Consider the following 16,673-nt stretch of genomic DNA (forward strand, 5'->3'; position numbering starts at 1 on the left):
GCTGAAGATATTATACCTGCAGGCCGTTTGGCTATATAACGGAAACTGGAGCTGGATTTCAGTAACTCTCTTTAGGTAAATCATTATCTAGACAATGTCTTTTCCAATTTCTCTTTTAGTTCTGGGTCACTTGGAAAGGGAAAATCTATATTTAGCCAATGGAGTTTCTTTTTTAGCATTTCTAACAAATATTTTTTTCTATACATGAACAAAGTATAGCTAGTGTTCTAATGTCTTTGATGTCGTGCTTAATAGCAATAATGTAATCTTTTATTTGAAGTTAATCCTGAGTTCATCTGTTAAAATTAATTAGGATAATCTTTCTCAAGGCTTTGAAAACCTCTAATTTATTGTTATATACTCAGAATGTTGAGTGATGAATTGCATTCTACATGCTCATCTGATTTCATAAATTTTGAACGAGGAAGAAAGTTCATTGGCCTGTAGGGAACTGTTGGTTGGATATGAAATCATGTTCAAAACTTGAAGTTGCAGAAAAGAACAGAGTCAAGAAGTGCTTTAACCATGTTCAGAGGGAACACTGACTCTTCAATGTGCAGTCTTACACTCAGCCTACCATTGCTCTGCTTCACTTGGTGTTGTAGTCATGATCAGATTAAATCAAAGGGGTAGGGAACACTTTTTTACCAATGAAATGTATCCTTGGCCTTTATTTATTCTGTGTTTGAGGTAATTAAGCTTATTTTATGAAGAGGAGCTGAGACAACCTAGCATGCTTCAGTAATCTTGAGAGAAGATTAATTGAAGAGAATCATAATGCCACAGTAAGTTTGGCTGTACAACAAATTCTCTATATGAATGCAGACTTTCAATTGAAGGAAATTAAGAAGCAAGATGTTTACGTAGTGGGGTTTTTTTTGTTTGTGGTGGTTTTTGATGGGTGTTATTTATTTATAGAAATTGTCCGCCATCAAGTTGCTGCTTTTCGTGAAGGTGTTCTGATCTTACCAAGGTCTGTAGGAATTTTGCTGCTATTGGAGTAAACGTTGAATAAAAGTTGATATCAAGTCTAAAAGACCCCCAACCCGTCAGTCAAAATGATGTAATTCTTTTTTCATATTGAATACTTCTTCTGTCCAATGACATGAAGAGGACAATGTATGATAATAGTGTTTGTAGTAAATTAGACTCTAAAATATTTAGAATAACTTCAGATAGCCCACAATTGTGGGCACTAAGAGATTGCTTATGCTGTTAATGAATTGTGAAAAGAAGTTGATATCACATATTATGGGTGTGAGGTCAACAAGCTACAGTGATGGCCTTTGGATGCCATATTTTTAGATGGTCTTTGGTTTGCCACTCAGATACAGGTATTTGGCCTAGTTAGTTTCTTTCAAGTAATGTACAAGTAGAGAAAGTATAGCTAGTAAGTCAGTGTCATTTAAAGATAATCAGGTAGTTTAAAGAAAGAGAAGATGGACTATAAAAAGCACCAGTAAAGGAAAAGTTACATTGCTGAAGTATAGAAGAAGCAGCAGGCATGGTGTTAGTTTAATCAATAGCTTCATAAAGTCCACCAAATGATTTAAAGCATATCAACATTTGAAAAATCCTAGCTTGGAGAATGGCTTTAAACAATTAAAACCAATTTCAAATTATATCTGACTTTCCAGACCAAGTAGTGATGATAGCCTAGAAAAAGGGATATGCTAGTATGTTCTTTTGGTCTAGTTCTGTAAGAGGGTGCATTCAGTATTGCTTGGTTGCATTTTGATAGCAGGGAGCTGCAGGGGTGGCTTCTCTGAGAGGCTGCCAGAAGGTTTCCCCATATCCAACATAGCCAATGGCAGCCAGCTCCAGGGCAGTCCCATCGCTGGCTCGGACGCAGCCCATCGGGGTAGTGGCAGCACATCTGGGATTTTGTATTTAAGAAGGGAGTGAAAAATTCTGTTAAACTGCAGTTGGAGAGAGGAGTCAGAATGTGTGAGAAAAACAACTCTGCAGATGCCAAGGTCAGTGGAGAAGGAGGTGGTTTGGGTACTCCAGGTACAGGAGCAGAGATTGCCCTACAGCCCATGGTGAACACCATGGTGAGGCAAGCTGTTCTCCTGCAGCCATGAAAGTAGATGGTGGAGCAGATCCACCTGCAGCCCATGGAGGTGGATGTGCTCAAAGGAGTTTGGGACCCCATGGAGAGCCTGGCCTGGAGCAGGCTCCTGGCAGGACCTCTAAACTTGTTTCCTCTCTTTTTTTTCTTGATTGGTGTGGTTGGGTAAAGCAAGCCATAAGATCTCTCCAGTTTTGTGTTATTTGTCCAATACATTTAAATGTATTTGGAATAGTATATTTCATAATTTAGTCTTTATCTTGCTTTGTATACTTTCCTCAAAGATGAGCTAGGCATTCCTAAATTATTTTTTGTTTAAAATAAGCATTACAAAATGTATATTTAAGTTGAAATAGACTTCTCTAGCATGTACTGATGTTGTACAAACAAAGAAAAAGGTGATTTGGCAGGGAAGGGAAGTAGGGGCTCCTCTTTGCCTACGATTTGCACTTTGTACTGAAGCAGATTTCAGGGTATCCAGTCACATTTAAAAATACAGTGTGTTTTAAAAATGAGTAGGCCCTTGTCCTGGTCAAGCTACAAGATGATCCTTAAAACCTAGAGAATTAAATAAGCATAAGGCATAAAAGTAGCAGACTGAGAGCATCACTTGCTCAGTCACTTTATTTATTACCTTAGACAGTAGCAGCAATGTCAGCTTTTAAATAAAATGAAATAGAACAGTTAATCCTGTGCTTTCTCATATAAAAAGCCACTTTGTTTCAGACATAGCATTTTTATTGTAAAAGCAGACCTTGCTTTTTACAGAAAAAAAAAGGCAAAAAAAAGGAAGCAGCTGAATTTGAACAGAGTTCTCCCTAACTATTCATTATCTTCTTGTAAATATAGTTCATTTTGTGACATTAATAAAACTGAATCTCTTCCCCCTCTCTGAAAAGTTCAGTGCCAGGATTCTCCCCATTTATTAGAGATTTTTGGAAGCATAGTTTGTCAGATCTTCAGATAGCTTGTGTTTGGTCAAAAGATACTTTGCAGTTTTGTAAAGCTGATTTAATTAAAAGTTTATCATGTGAAGCACATGAATCTCCTGGCTAGTTCTTAAAATGCTTGCAGGAGATGTGACATAAAATGTTTATTTATGAAAAATTGTTTACCCCTCAGTTGTATCACGTTCATAACATTTGAATGGTAGTGACTTTAGTAAAATTGCATGATTTGCACAAGTACGGGTGTGATACTAGTGAAGGAATAAAATTCTACAGTTTGCAGAGTAAAATTTTCTGAATAGGAACTTCTGTAAACGAAGGAAAAAGTTCTGTCTATAGGATAAGATGCAATTTTAAATTATGAGCAGTTTTGTGCTCATTTCCTCCAAATAAACTAAATTAATTAAATGGCATTATAATCCTTAGTGGAGCCAAAGTTGCCTTTTCTTGGTTCCTCTTAAAGTTAATCCCAGAGGCTTTAATGCTGTGGAAGGTTGAGCTAACCAAGGTAATACTTGGATTTATTTGCTAAGTGGAGTATATAGTGAATGAAGTATTAAATACTAGTGAAAATAAGGTAAATATAAGCAGCATCTGTTTCCTTTTGCAGTGTTGGAGCAAAGATAGGTTAGTATAATTGGATTGGTTCTTAACTCCCAGTCCAATGACTAAAAGTAATAGCTGAAAATTATATTAAAACAACATTTTTAATTACTAAACAATGTTTAGTAATTAAATTACAATACAGTGTTATTTACATGTTCTACATACTATGGAAAAATCTAATATTTAGGTACATCTGAGAAAGTAGAAATTTCCAATAATTAAAACAATGCTATCTTTGATGTAATTTACTGAGAAGCAAGAATTTTCAGCAAAAGTTGATTTTCAATTGTGGAAGGAAACTTCAGTATTGTTAAAAAAGCGAATTCTCTTTTTTCCTTATGAATGCTTTAATTTCCTAAACTTTTAGTGCCCAAAGTATCTAGATGCAGTTTGTCTTATAAATCCACCAGAAAGATCTTGGTTTATTTCAATAACTTTAAAAGAGGATGCTTTTATCCATGTTTATTTCCTCACTAGATAGGTAAATTAATAGATAGAGAATAGTAATTTATTTATGTTCTAGGAATTGGATAACTATTCATAATTGGATAAGAGATGGTTGGATAATTTCAGAATGCTAATAGATAAATCTGTATCTGTTTTGACCTCTATTCCCTATATTTTCTATTTGGAGGGATTGGAAGGGAAGGAAGAAAAGAAAGCCCTTGTTCAGAAACTCTATCTCTGTGTTAGAAAAAGGTAATTTAGTCTTATTCATAAACAGAACAATTCACCTCCATGGTTTCTATTCAGGGATGAAAAAATAAAAATGAATTTGTGAACAATTCCTTCCAAAGTGGCCAGTTCTGTGTACTTCTCTTTCAGTAGTCCATCACAATAGTGCTATGAAGTATTTTTACGTTAACAATTTAATTTACTTTTCTGAGCAACATGCAGTCTTCAGTACCTACATTTTAATCCCAGTTGCCAGTCCACTGTCTTCTGTTATCCACAGCATATCTGATGTCACATCGGATGTCAGCATGTTTTGTTCCTGTATTCTCTAGCTCAGAATCCTGCTTTAGCATGCATGTGCTTCTTATTTGATTTCACTCAGTTTCTCATCTGGATTAGGCATAGATCCCACATCAAGTGTTTCCGTCTTACTACTGTTCTCTCAAGGCTGTCTCAAACATGCAAAATCCCCAGCATAACAAGGCCCCATGCAGCAAGTTGCGTTGTCTTATATTTCTTGTTCACAGCTAAGATAAAAATCACATTTTCACTGATGTACATTTTTAGCTTTCTCTTGTTGTTAAGTGTTTTGTTTAGGCCAATATACTGTAAACTCCCTGCCGATAAATAGTTATTTGTTCCCCTGAATCAGTCAAAGACTGCTAGCTTGGACTTTGCGCTATGCTTGTGTGATGGAACTCTTTTGTAACTTGTGGGTTACAACACTACAAACCAGGCCACAGACATTCACAGTCTCTTCAACTTCTGAGTGCAGGGAATGAGGACTTGCTCTTCCTTCACCAGTAAGTCCAAAATCTGTGTGTGTAGGCACATACATACAAGTATATGGTATATATGTGTCTTCATTATTGAGTCTTCAACTGGAAGAAAATTTCATGTATGTGCTCCTGGAAATACAAGTGTTTTAAAGAGGAATAGGAGCAAAATATTTCTCTGAATTTTCAGAATGATGGATGCCAGGAGGGTTTGTTATCAAGGCTATAAAAGTTGGTTTTAGTCTGTTTACTTTCACTGTATGCTGAAGAAAGGTTAGAGACTACATAAAGGCCATGTTATGAAAGTTTTTTTGTCAAGCATGCTCCAGAGATCCCAACTGCTCCAAACACTGTCTTTGAGGTGCTCTCTATTGTGTTGGCAGATAGAAACTAGATGTGGCATTGGAAATTCTTTTAAATATGCTTTTAGCAAAAATAAAATGCTTATCAAAGGGAACATTACCTACTTAAGTTTTTGATGTAAGTTAATATAAAAGTCTAAAGGTCTAGCAGCCTCCTTACAACTGTGTATTACCAAAGCAATGCAATGCAGGCTCTACAGATTAAAAAAAAATTTCATTAAAAATATTTTGTATAAAGTTCTTTGTGTATTTCATATATGCATATATCCAAATACATAAATGTGTATATCTATGTGTCCAAAATGAGTTTATCTGTATAAAACAAAACAAAAGCCTTGATTATTCTGCTTGCTCCCCAAAAGGGTATCATGAAATTAGTTTGTTACTGAATGGAGAATGTTGTCCTGAGAACAGAATGATGACAGTATATTCTGTAACTTCTGCAACTGCTTTATTTAAGCATTCTGAAAGAAAACCATGTTTAGTTATTGTCTTGGCTTGAAAAGACAGGGGTCTGCTAGGGAAAGCAGGAGCCTCCCTTGAAATGGAAAATGCAAACCCCCTCCCTCTGAATGATTACAAATTTGAAATTAAGGGGCTCTCAGGTAAAGATATGAGAATAGGAATAACAGTTCTTTACTAGGAAAATTAAAATACAAGTGTAATATACAAAAAAAACCTGACAACCACTGGCAGGGTCAGAATACAACCTGATGCCCTGTTGGTCAGGGTGTGGGTAGCAGTCCCATTAAATGGTGGCTGCAGTCCCCCTGGAGTGACAGATGTGGTTCTGTTGAAGCAGAGATCCTGTAGAAGGGTGTAATTTTCCTCTGAAGGTGCGGTGGTGATGTACATGGGCCTGGTCTTCCTCTGGGAATCCAGTGGAGAAGACAGCTGCTCCTCTGAGCATCCAGTGGAGAAAGACTGCTATGGCGTTCCAAATCTCAGATTATATCTGGGTAGGAATGCTTGGCTCCTCCCTCTGGGTGTAGCATCTCACAAAGGGATGGTGTAATTTTATCAGTCATGCAGTGACACTCCATGGCTTGCCCATTAACAGAAGATATCTCCCTGAAGGGAGGATTGGTTGTGGAAGAGATAAAGAAAACTGCCCATTTAAGAAGATAACTGTCCCACCTCTAAGAGATGGCACTAGAATACACACCCCTAGTCACATCTTGTAACCCAAGACAGTTATGATAAACAAAAGCTATACTTCATAATGCACTGAATATGGGGAAGAGGATGTGAGACCCAATCAACAAAAACCACCAGGTGTTTTGTGAGGCAGTGTGCTCTGAAAAAATAGTGATTTTTATTGCTGTGTTATTTGTCAAGAGTTGAAAAACCCCTTTGTAAGCTGATTTTTCTTTTCTGTTATGTAAAAGCAGATGGATACCCTCCAAGCACTACAAAATTCAGTAAGTTGCCTCTCCCAAGATATATCAGGACATAGACCGTGTTTTTCAGCCAGTCTGTGTTCATCAGGTGAATAGGTTGGGTGGATGGAACAATGCACTTTTGTAGCCAAAGCAAAACTGTCATTGTTTGTCCTTTGTTTTCAGCATGTAACAAGTGCCTTTGGTAGATATTGGGTGGCATTTATTCAGTTCACTGTTCCTGCATTCTGAGTCCTGAGTTAGTAAGGGTACTACTGAATGTTGATCTTGTGTTCTTGGCCAAGTGTCCAATAATGTGTCTTTAATGAGAACAGCTGTTGGATCTGCTCTTAGCAATGTGTTTCCCAATGCCATTCCTATGACTTGCATACCACATGCACTGAACCTCATCCTGGAAGAATGGCCAAGACTATTTGACAGTTTAAACACCACAGTTGCTCCCATAAAGAGCTTCTGCTGCCAAAGTACCCTGAACTTTGTAAGTCAAGGTTTTATGAACTCAGGCATGTTCAAAATACTTGAATGGACTACAAGCTCAAACAGAAGCCGCACAATTGGTATGAATTATTTTTGCATAGCTCTCTGTGCAACTCGTGACAACTCATTATAGGGAAAAAACTATGGAATTTGAAAACTGGAGGTTTTTGTTAAGAAGCATTTCAGTAAAACATGAGTAAATCAGAACAACAGTTTAGTATGTCTCTGTGTGCTTCCATTTAAAATATGTTTTGATGATTTTCTATAATCTTGGACTACATATTCTGTTGGTGTAACTTTTTTCCCCTAGTTTGTTCTACTGGAATGTAGTACAGAAATATTTTTCCATAATTTTTTTGAATTTGGTTGTGTCAAAGCAGACAGAAAACAATGGAATTGTGTGACTGCAGGACTGTAGCCACTGTTAGACTTAAGTGATAAGTTCTGAAATCTATAACTGATTATTTAGTGACTCTGCATTCTGCAAGTGAATATCCAAACTAAACCTGGACTGTTTGCTATTGGGAAATGTATCACTGTTTGTTACCAGGCACCTATTTAAGAAGAACAAACAAACAAACACACCTTTTTCTCTGCCTTCCCTTCCCCTTCCTCCCTGCCTTCCTGTCTCAGTCCCCCAACCCCCTCTTTCTCTCTCCCTTATTTTTTCCCCTTCCTCATAATTCTTCTCCCTCTTTCTCCTCAAAATCTGCAATGGAAATGTGTTGGCATTCCTGATATGTTTCTATTCAAATTATAGCCTCTAAGCTGGAGCTGGTATGTGAATAAATGTTCTATGGATCTCATAATACACTCAAATATGTATTGTTTTCTTCTATAGATTGTGTTGTTTTATCTTCCATTTAAAAAACAGCAATAGCATTACTTATCTTCACCACCTGCATGCAATGTTTACTTCAACAGACAGGCTACTTTCTGATGGGAAGATCCTAATAAAGTTTAGAGGAATTGAATAAATGCAACCAGAAGAATCAGTTCAATTAATTCATAAACTCTTTAAGAGAGAATAACCTCTAAAGCATTAGACTCCATTTTTGGTGTACACTTTCCTAAGATTGTCAACAGAACAGCAAACTCAAGTGAGCATGGTTTTGGGTATAGCTTTTTGAAATCTCTATGAAATAATTTTACTGTTTAGATTGTCTTCATTTTATAATGGTATACATATGGATGCAAAACCGGCTATTTACAGAGCTTACTGCTCACATTTTGACTATCTTGCTGCCAAAGACTGCTCAGGAAGCTGTTTTTTCTTCTTTCTATGGACTCTTGTAAGAATTAATTTCAGAGGAAAATGGAAACTTATGCCTAGTTTAGGCTGTGATTGAGTGGAAGAGAAAAAAGAAACTCAAATAATCTTTATCTCAAAGTGCCTTTTCATTTTTTCCTGATGTATACCACTTTTGTTTTCCTGTTTTTCAACTTTTAAAGCCATATTAAAATGCATAAAAACATGGTGATAGGAATCTGTTGGGAAACTGTCAAGACTTAATTTTTGTTCAATATGTGTTATATGTTTATATTTCCTTTGGGTGTAGGTATCTTTTTCCAGCTTAAGAACCAAAAGTGTTACAAAAACAGATGTAGTGAAAATAAGCAAGAGAAGTCTCATTTCCTTTGGTGAACAAAGTTCACAATTAGCTGGAGTGTAATTTTATGCATGTTGTACCCTATCAAGCAGTTTTGTTGACAAAAGCTTGCTTTCTTGGATTTATTGCAACTGATAAAAGATCTGTGATGCCAGACAAGAATTTAGCTACATGGAAAAGGGGGAAAGAGTGGGTCAGATGTAATAACATATTCTAGATGTTATTCCTGCCAACAATTAATGGGAAAATTAATTTTATGAAGCTCTGTTTACAGACTGACATCTGGAGGACTTCTCAGCTTGGATAATTTCCAGTGTGTAGATTTATGTACTACTATTCCTCCTCTTTTCCCCTTTTTTCCTTAAATATTCCACTTTTCAGATCTGTACCATTCAGTTAATTGTGAATGAATGTGAATGATTTTGTTGCTGTGATTTCTTTTAGGATTCAATGTGCATAAAAACTGAAAATGCTTGCTAAAACAGATATTCAGTGAATACTTATTGAAATGTATTTAGAGATACAAAAAAAAAATCAAAGAGCTTTTTAACTTAAAGAACTTCTGATCACAGAAGTCAGAATATAGACCATAAGTAGAACTTTTGAAGTATGAAATGAAAAGCTTGTAGTCCTAGCAGAAAAGGTCTTTTTTCCTCTGTTTTTTTTCTTTTTTCTTTTTTTTTTTCCATATAGCTGTCTTTTTGAGTTGGAAAATGTTTTTGAATCATGAAATCTTGGTCTACCAAATATTATATTGAGTAGTGTGTACTTGTGCCTTATCCAGTTTCTTTTTCAGTCTAGTGAAATTTTGAAATTTGCTTTGAATGTTTCCCTTCTTTCAGTGTGGCAGTAGTCGTAGTGTGGTCTCCACACCTTCCTTCCTGTGGGAAATCATAGCGTGTTGTCAAGGAGATCTGTTGTTATCTTGAGGATATGTATCTGTGTATCTTCCTACTTCCTTTTAACAAGTAGTGTGTTGTAGCTAAGGGCAAATAGACCTTTTCCAACTCATATTCAGTCACTGTCATGATTGAAAACTAATGAAATATTTTGGCACCAGAGGCCCTCAGTCCTCAAGGCTATGTAAGTTACTGAATTTTGGGTTTAAGAATGAATGTTAGAAAATGTCTCTATTTTCATGTAGAAATTCGATAGATACTAATTGACTTGGTGAGTTTTCACTCATGATGTTACAAAATATTATAATATTAAAATATATGATGCTATTCTTAATAGTTTTTTGGGGCAGGAGACCTTAATTTTGTATCCTGTATTTATAGGCTAGTGTTTAAGAGTGTAGATTTTGTCTGAACAATAAGAATGTGAAAAATCTAAATTAACTTGTAAAGCACTGATTTCTGTTTCCTCGAATCTTGTAGCTTACATTTTAGTCACAATTTTCAAATGGCAACAGAAGTACTGGTTTACAGATATTTATTTTCATTTAGGCTGTTGGTACATTTATCTTTAATGCAATGACCCTACTGTTACAGTATTTTAATATGAAGAGTTTTTTTTTTTAATTTCCAATTTTCTCTTCCCTTTTTTAAAGCAGATATCCTAAATATTTGAAGCTGTCATGGGTTGCAAGTCTGATGCATTTACTCCTCACCTTCCTTTCTTACTGAAAAAAATTTTCTTGCTGTAAATCAAACATAAATCCTGTGATGCAATTCATACTTTCTCTCAGGGTGTATTTGGATAAAGTAGCTTGTATCTTTACTCTTCCTTAGGAGCCATAGGTGCTGTATTAGTTCTTTATCTGGTAGGACTGAGTGTTTTCACAGGTTTCACTGGAGCTGCCATGCTTTACCATGGCTAGTCAGGGCGGTACATTTCTTCAAGACATGGTGCATTGGTTTGCCGGTGATTCTGAAACTGCCAGGGAAAATGCAACTCTCCAACTTAGAAATGCAACCTTTTCTTAAATTTTACTCAGTTTAGTAAGGGGAGGCTAGCCAGTGTTGCTGCAAATTTGATGCACTTTTTATGGGGCCTGGAATAGAATATGTCTTTTTAAAACAGAGCAACTCTTGCATGAAGGTAAAAAGTCAGTCCATGCCGTTGGGAGTTGATGTGCTGCTTACAAACATGCTTTCAGAGCCCAATAGATGAGTACATGGATTTGTTTGCTTGCTAGTGGTGTTCCTGGGAGGGCTGTGAGAAAAAGATGCAGCTCAGCTGTGTGCTGTATTGTTGGCAATGTGCTTACTGTGAGGCCATCTTCTTGCTGTGGAATAGTGACACATCCTCCAGTGTCCTGACCGCAGCTGTTCTGAAATAAATATACATCAACCTATTCCACTGCAAGCTACTACAGCTGATACTACTACTACTACTACTAGATTATACCTCTCTTCATACTTTAAATGTAGGCATTTAAACATATTTGAAGAAAAAGCTGTAAGTAATTGTGTTGTCTAATGAATGGCTCATAAAACAATGTTGAAATATACAAAGATGTTATACCGTATATCCTATAATTGCGTGAGTAAGGCGTGTTATTGGACACTGAAAGTGTCCCTGCATTTCCTTTAATAAACATACTGTATTTAATAGCCCATCAAAAAAAATCAGGTCATTTTCTGTGGCAAGCGAACAATCTTCATATGTTTATTGATTTTGTAAAATTATTTCATTCACACTTAATTACTTTATTACAAAAATAGCTCCCAGTAATTTCTTCTTTAATAAAAATCACATTATTTTCCATGTTTTATATGGAACCAGTTTTGCATATTCTGTGATCTAAATGAATTCAAACTTTTTTTCAAGATGACATAAATAGTAAAGAGAATTCATTAAAGCACAATCAGCCTTCTAAACAATGGTAATTGTTTTCTTTAGCAAATGTTTCCTTGAAGTGAAAGTAAAGACTATTTTAGTTTTATATATTCCTGTCAGCTAATTTATTGCCTCTTTTCCTCAGTTATGCACCAGTGAATTTGTTTTGTTGGATAAACCCCACATTAAGAGTTGTCCATTTTCACCTAGGTGGCTGTGCTACAATCCCAGAGTCTGATCTAGAGGAAAGGACCTTTATACCTGGCTCCACAGCAGTGTTTGCCAGTCATGGGCAGACCACAAAGCAGAAATCCAAGCCTGGTAAGAAAAGGAAAATTATGTTATTTCACTTAGAGGGGTACAGCTCATCTTTTCAGAGTGCTTGTGGACACACGAAAAAAAAGGCATCTATTTCAGCCTTTGTTGGCATAATTTTTAGTTTTACTTGCTACAATAGTACAATGTGTAGGATTCTGAACTTACTCAGCTTCTTCTGTCAAGAATGGCTCAGCTGTAAAGGTCAATCTTGGAATGAAATAACTTCACAGTTCAAAGGTTTTGTTCTGCGTAGTGCTTGAATGAGATTCTCACGTGTTTTATTCATGATCTCTTCCACAGAGGCAAAATGAAACTGTGGGCATTTTGGCGTAATAAAGGGGTTTTTTTTCCCTGTGGTATGGTGGTTACACTTTGTGCCAGTTGATTAAAATATGGTCATTACTTATCTTTTGTGGGGAGACTTCCTAGAATTTCAGAAAAATATTATTGGATATAATAAAATGAAATTATACTGGCTATAAAATATGCTGCATACAGTGATGACACATTTTCTGGAAAGACTTCTTGCTGCCGGGAACTGTGATATAGTGTTAACATATTTTAAAAGCAGCTCTGTAAAGTACTGCCTTGCAGTTTAATAAAGTGTCTGGTAAATTCTCAGGTTTTGACTATAGCAATTTCACATTTTGCTTGCTAAGTTGTACCTTCACACTTCTTTTCCCCTCTCCTTGACTGATTTTATCGTATAATATTTATTATAAAGTGTATTTGAATGTTTCTTGTAAATCAGAAGTCATAATTATGGATGGATGTTGAAGGTAAGAAAAGCAGCTTAGAGGTTGCAACCAACAACAGTAAAAAATAACAAGTCCTTATTCATCTGCAAAACTCAGTTAATTGTGTGTTTAAAAAGCATTCAGCTCCTTGTTTGTCCAGCTAATTGTAGCACAGACAGGCAGGGAGTTGGAATAGATAGTTAATTTCAGTAGTAGAATTTACATTAGCAAACTTTTATTAGTAGGCAGGAAAGAAGGGTATCTATTGCGGCAATGTATAATAATGCCACAGTGTAACTTAAAAATTAGTACCTGCTTACAAAAAAAAAAATCCCCTGAAGGCCTACAGCTCTGACTTTTCTAGAATGCTAATTGCTTGTGGTCCTCATGGATTTCAGGTCAGTAGAAGAAGAGAGCCTGTCGAAGTTGACATACATATAGTTTAACCTTTGCCATCTGGATATATTAAGTAACCTACTGGTTATGGAAAAGTATATGATCTCTCTGATGTGGGGTACAATCCTGATAAAATTCCAACTTTAGGCAGTTAGATTAATAACTCACAAACATATAGCAGGTTATATCTCTTTTCCTGATGCTCCAGTCTTCTGATCAAGCGCATATTTGTCCTTCAGTAGGTAGTGTCCTCCTATATTTAAATAACCTTATTACTGAAAAGACTAGCATGAGTGGAAAAGTGTAGAAATGTATTCATGAGCTCCAGAAACAACAGCATAGGGACCTGCATATCCTAGTGTAGGTCTTAGCCCATTATATAAATTGAGACTTACGTCACATAGCTGGCTGTTGTTGCTTTGTAACTATAAAAGGCAGAATGAAAACTTTGAAAGCTTTTAAAAAGTCTTCAGGTTTACAGCCATGTGTTATATGAGTGAGTTTAATTCATTCATGGTAAGAATTGACTGCCATCTGCCAGCGAGTGCTGCAATATAGAGAACACCTAGAATATCTGCCACCAAGCTGTCTGGAAATTCTAATTGCTATGAGTGTAAGAGCCAAGGGAGCTACTTAAACCTGAAGGTAACAGTAGGCATGAAATCACAGCCTTTCAATGTTTTTCTGTACATGATATTTTTGGACTGATTTCTTGCCCAGGCACCACAGGCTGCAGCAAGACCATGGTGATTACAAAGAGCCTTCAAAGAATATTTTCTGTATCTTATGTATCGTTTTATTTAAATTTGCATTTAATTTAACTATGTGCAGTATATGAGAGAGAAAAAGGGACAAAGTAGAGTAAAAGTAATTTTTCTTGTCATATCTTCCTTCATTTCCTAATGGAGTTCAAGATAGATTCTCATGATAAGTTGTGGGTTGGTTGTTTGATGACCCTAGTGACCTAGTGGGTCACTTCCAGCTCAGGATGTTCTGTGATTATATGATAATGTGTTGTATGAGCTATGCAAAGAACTGAGGGAAATGAGGGACTGAGACCCGGAAGACAGGTCTGTGAGAAACTGTGCTGTAGGGCATCATCCTGTCACAGACTTGCAAGTTATCTTATTTAAAGTAATATACTGAGACTTTCCAGGCAGCTGCTAAGCATGCGAACGAGACTTTTAGCTTTACTTGGAATAGTTACTTAGAGCAGAAAATGACATCTAGTAGTCATCTACAAGTCTGTGCAAGGACAGAATGAGTGGTTTTAGCCTGATCATGGAGTGTCTTTGGGGGGGGGAATTACTGGATTTATGATGTTTTGTTTTAATTGCTGAAGTAGTTCTCACTGGATTGTTTTGCTTACTTATTTTTTTCTAATCCAAGTATATTGTGATTTCATAGTGAAGAATGGGATCACATTCATGATATTTGGAAGCCAATGGTATTATTGCAGTTGTAGGAGTAGATTCTTTTAGATGCCTTTTGTTTTGAGTAGGTACAAAATACTCCCTTAACATTCTCTGTCCCAGTGAATGGAAAAGAAGGCATGCATTTCTTACCACCTCAAGACATGGAGTCTGTGTGCATTGCATTGACATGAATAGTGCTAGTATGATAAATCCCTGCTGATTTTGTTCTTGCCGTTTTAGTTAGAAGGAGAACAGAGCAGCATATATTGCATTTAGACTGCACAAGCCTAGTGGAGAGTTTGAATTTAATTTGAAGTTCACTTATGTCTTTACTGTCTCCATGAACTCACAGCTATAACATCAATGGTGACCTCTACTGCAATCAAAAATATGAATGTAGTGATTGTAGACTCTGTGGAATTCCTTTCTCTTTTGATGTACTCTTCCTGCTGTCTTCTGTTTTCTTCTTTACAAGTTATGTATGCCTAACCAGAGTTGCTTCTGCTTGAGTGATTTGACTTTACTGAGAAGTTTTCATGTCCTCTAGAGGGTAACAATTAAAGAGATTTGCAGAGCTCTACTTCTCAAGCTCTCACTTGTGCTAGAGTATATCTGTTGGAATTAATTGAAAATGTGGTTTGTTGCAAAGAGGTATAAAGAAGTTCTCGTATGTGCAGGTTTTTTAGAGAAATCTCTAAGAAATATGGGAAACTGCCTTAAAACATCAATTAAACTGTGCTGGTGGTGAGCTTTAGGATGTAATAAGAACATATGCATTTATCAGTATATAGTCCTTTAAGTATTTTGGACTCCTTGTATACCTTGTGCTGCAGGCTACTTACTATGAAAGAGAACTTCCTAAGACCTTTTTTTCCAACAAATATTCCTACTGATTGTTTTACATAGAAAGGGTCTGGTTGGGTTTTTTTATGAGTAAAGAGTTTTATGCTGGTAAATCATGACTAACTTCTCTAAATTGATGGAAAAGCAGATTAAAAGTTAGTATGAATGAAAGAATGTTTGTCTTGAAAAATGTATCTTGATTTTTTTGGGTGTTGTTGTTGGGTTTTTGGGTGAAACCATTGTGCTGATTACACTGTAATTACCTTACTTGTTCAGGATTTTACAGCACTGGAAGTCAGATTTGTCAAGTGTCATGACATGCAGGTAGTGGAATTTTCACAACTTGTAAGACTTGATTTTTCTGGGAGAATTTTTCATCTTAGATCCTGTAAACCTATTCTGTAAATGGTCTATCTAAACAACAACAACAAAAATCTTTAAGGGAAATATTTGCCTGACTTTGCCATGATAATTCAGAATAATTGTCTCTTCCTGAGAGAGCAGTATGGCTCTGTATTTACATTTATTGTTTAAACACAAATATTTCTGAGAAGCTATTTATAAGACAAAATATTTAGCGTTTGGATTTGCTACTGTGCTTCCACTGTTTTAGTTATATTCTTTGTATGTTGCTGTCATGCAAATATTTAGATGGCTTAAAGATTAAATTTCAAAGTTCTCATCTTCTATGATTATATTTAGTAAAGTAAATAAACTTCCATAGTTTAATATTCAAAGCATCTAAGACCAAAAACTGTGTCAGCATTTCTGTTTGATTGGAATAGATTTTTCACTGTCGTTATTTTGAGTGTGGCTTATTCTTTTTGATTAAGTAGACAAGCACCTATACATAGATGACAGTGAGGTTGAGCTATAAACTGCAGTAAAACCAGACCTTCTGAGTGTCAGATTTTAAAAACACCCTCCAAAGCTGCACCTAAACATGGTACTGCTGCATGTCTTTAGTGTATTTTATTTATTTTGCTACTTTTTCTCCAGCATTGAATGGCAATATTCATGTAGATGTTGTAGGTGCCATTTAAGAGATCTTTCAACTTCACCCTTCTAATCAAAGATTGCTGTTTTTAATAGCCTAGACAATTTTAAGAACTATCCCATGGTTCCAGCTCACAAAGGTGTTTGCTTGCACTAACTTTTTAGTAAACAAGATTGAAACTATTTTCCTTTAAAGGGTCTAGGGACACATTATATTTATCTATGTGCTTAATTTTTCTTATGAATACACAACTGTGTGA

The 16,673-nt window shown here is 35.9% G+C and overlaps 1 protein-coding gene across 2 annotated transcripts in view; it reads left to right on the forward strand.

The window, feature by feature from the left end:
- The window catches only part of BBS9 (Bardet-Biedl syndrome 9), a 286,254-nt gene that overhangs the window by 159,427 nt on the left and 110,154 nt on the right, over positions 1–16,673 (forward strand). For both annotated transcript variants that reach the window (XM_058024837.1, XM_058024846.1), the window contains one exon: positions 11,919–12,029. In XM_058024837.1, coding sequence (XP_057880820.1) covers positions 11,919–12,029 — 111 coding nt within the window. The remainder of the gene's footprint in view (positions 1–11,918; positions 12,030–16,673) is intronic.

Source organism: Melospiza georgiana, chromosome 1, assembly GCF_028018845.1.
Source record: "Melospiza georgiana isolate bMelGeo1 chromosome 1, bMelGeo1.pri, whole genome shotgun sequence".
Lineage (NCBI taxonomy): Eukaryota > Metazoa > Chordata > Aves > Passeriformes > Passerellidae > Melospiza > Melospiza georgiana.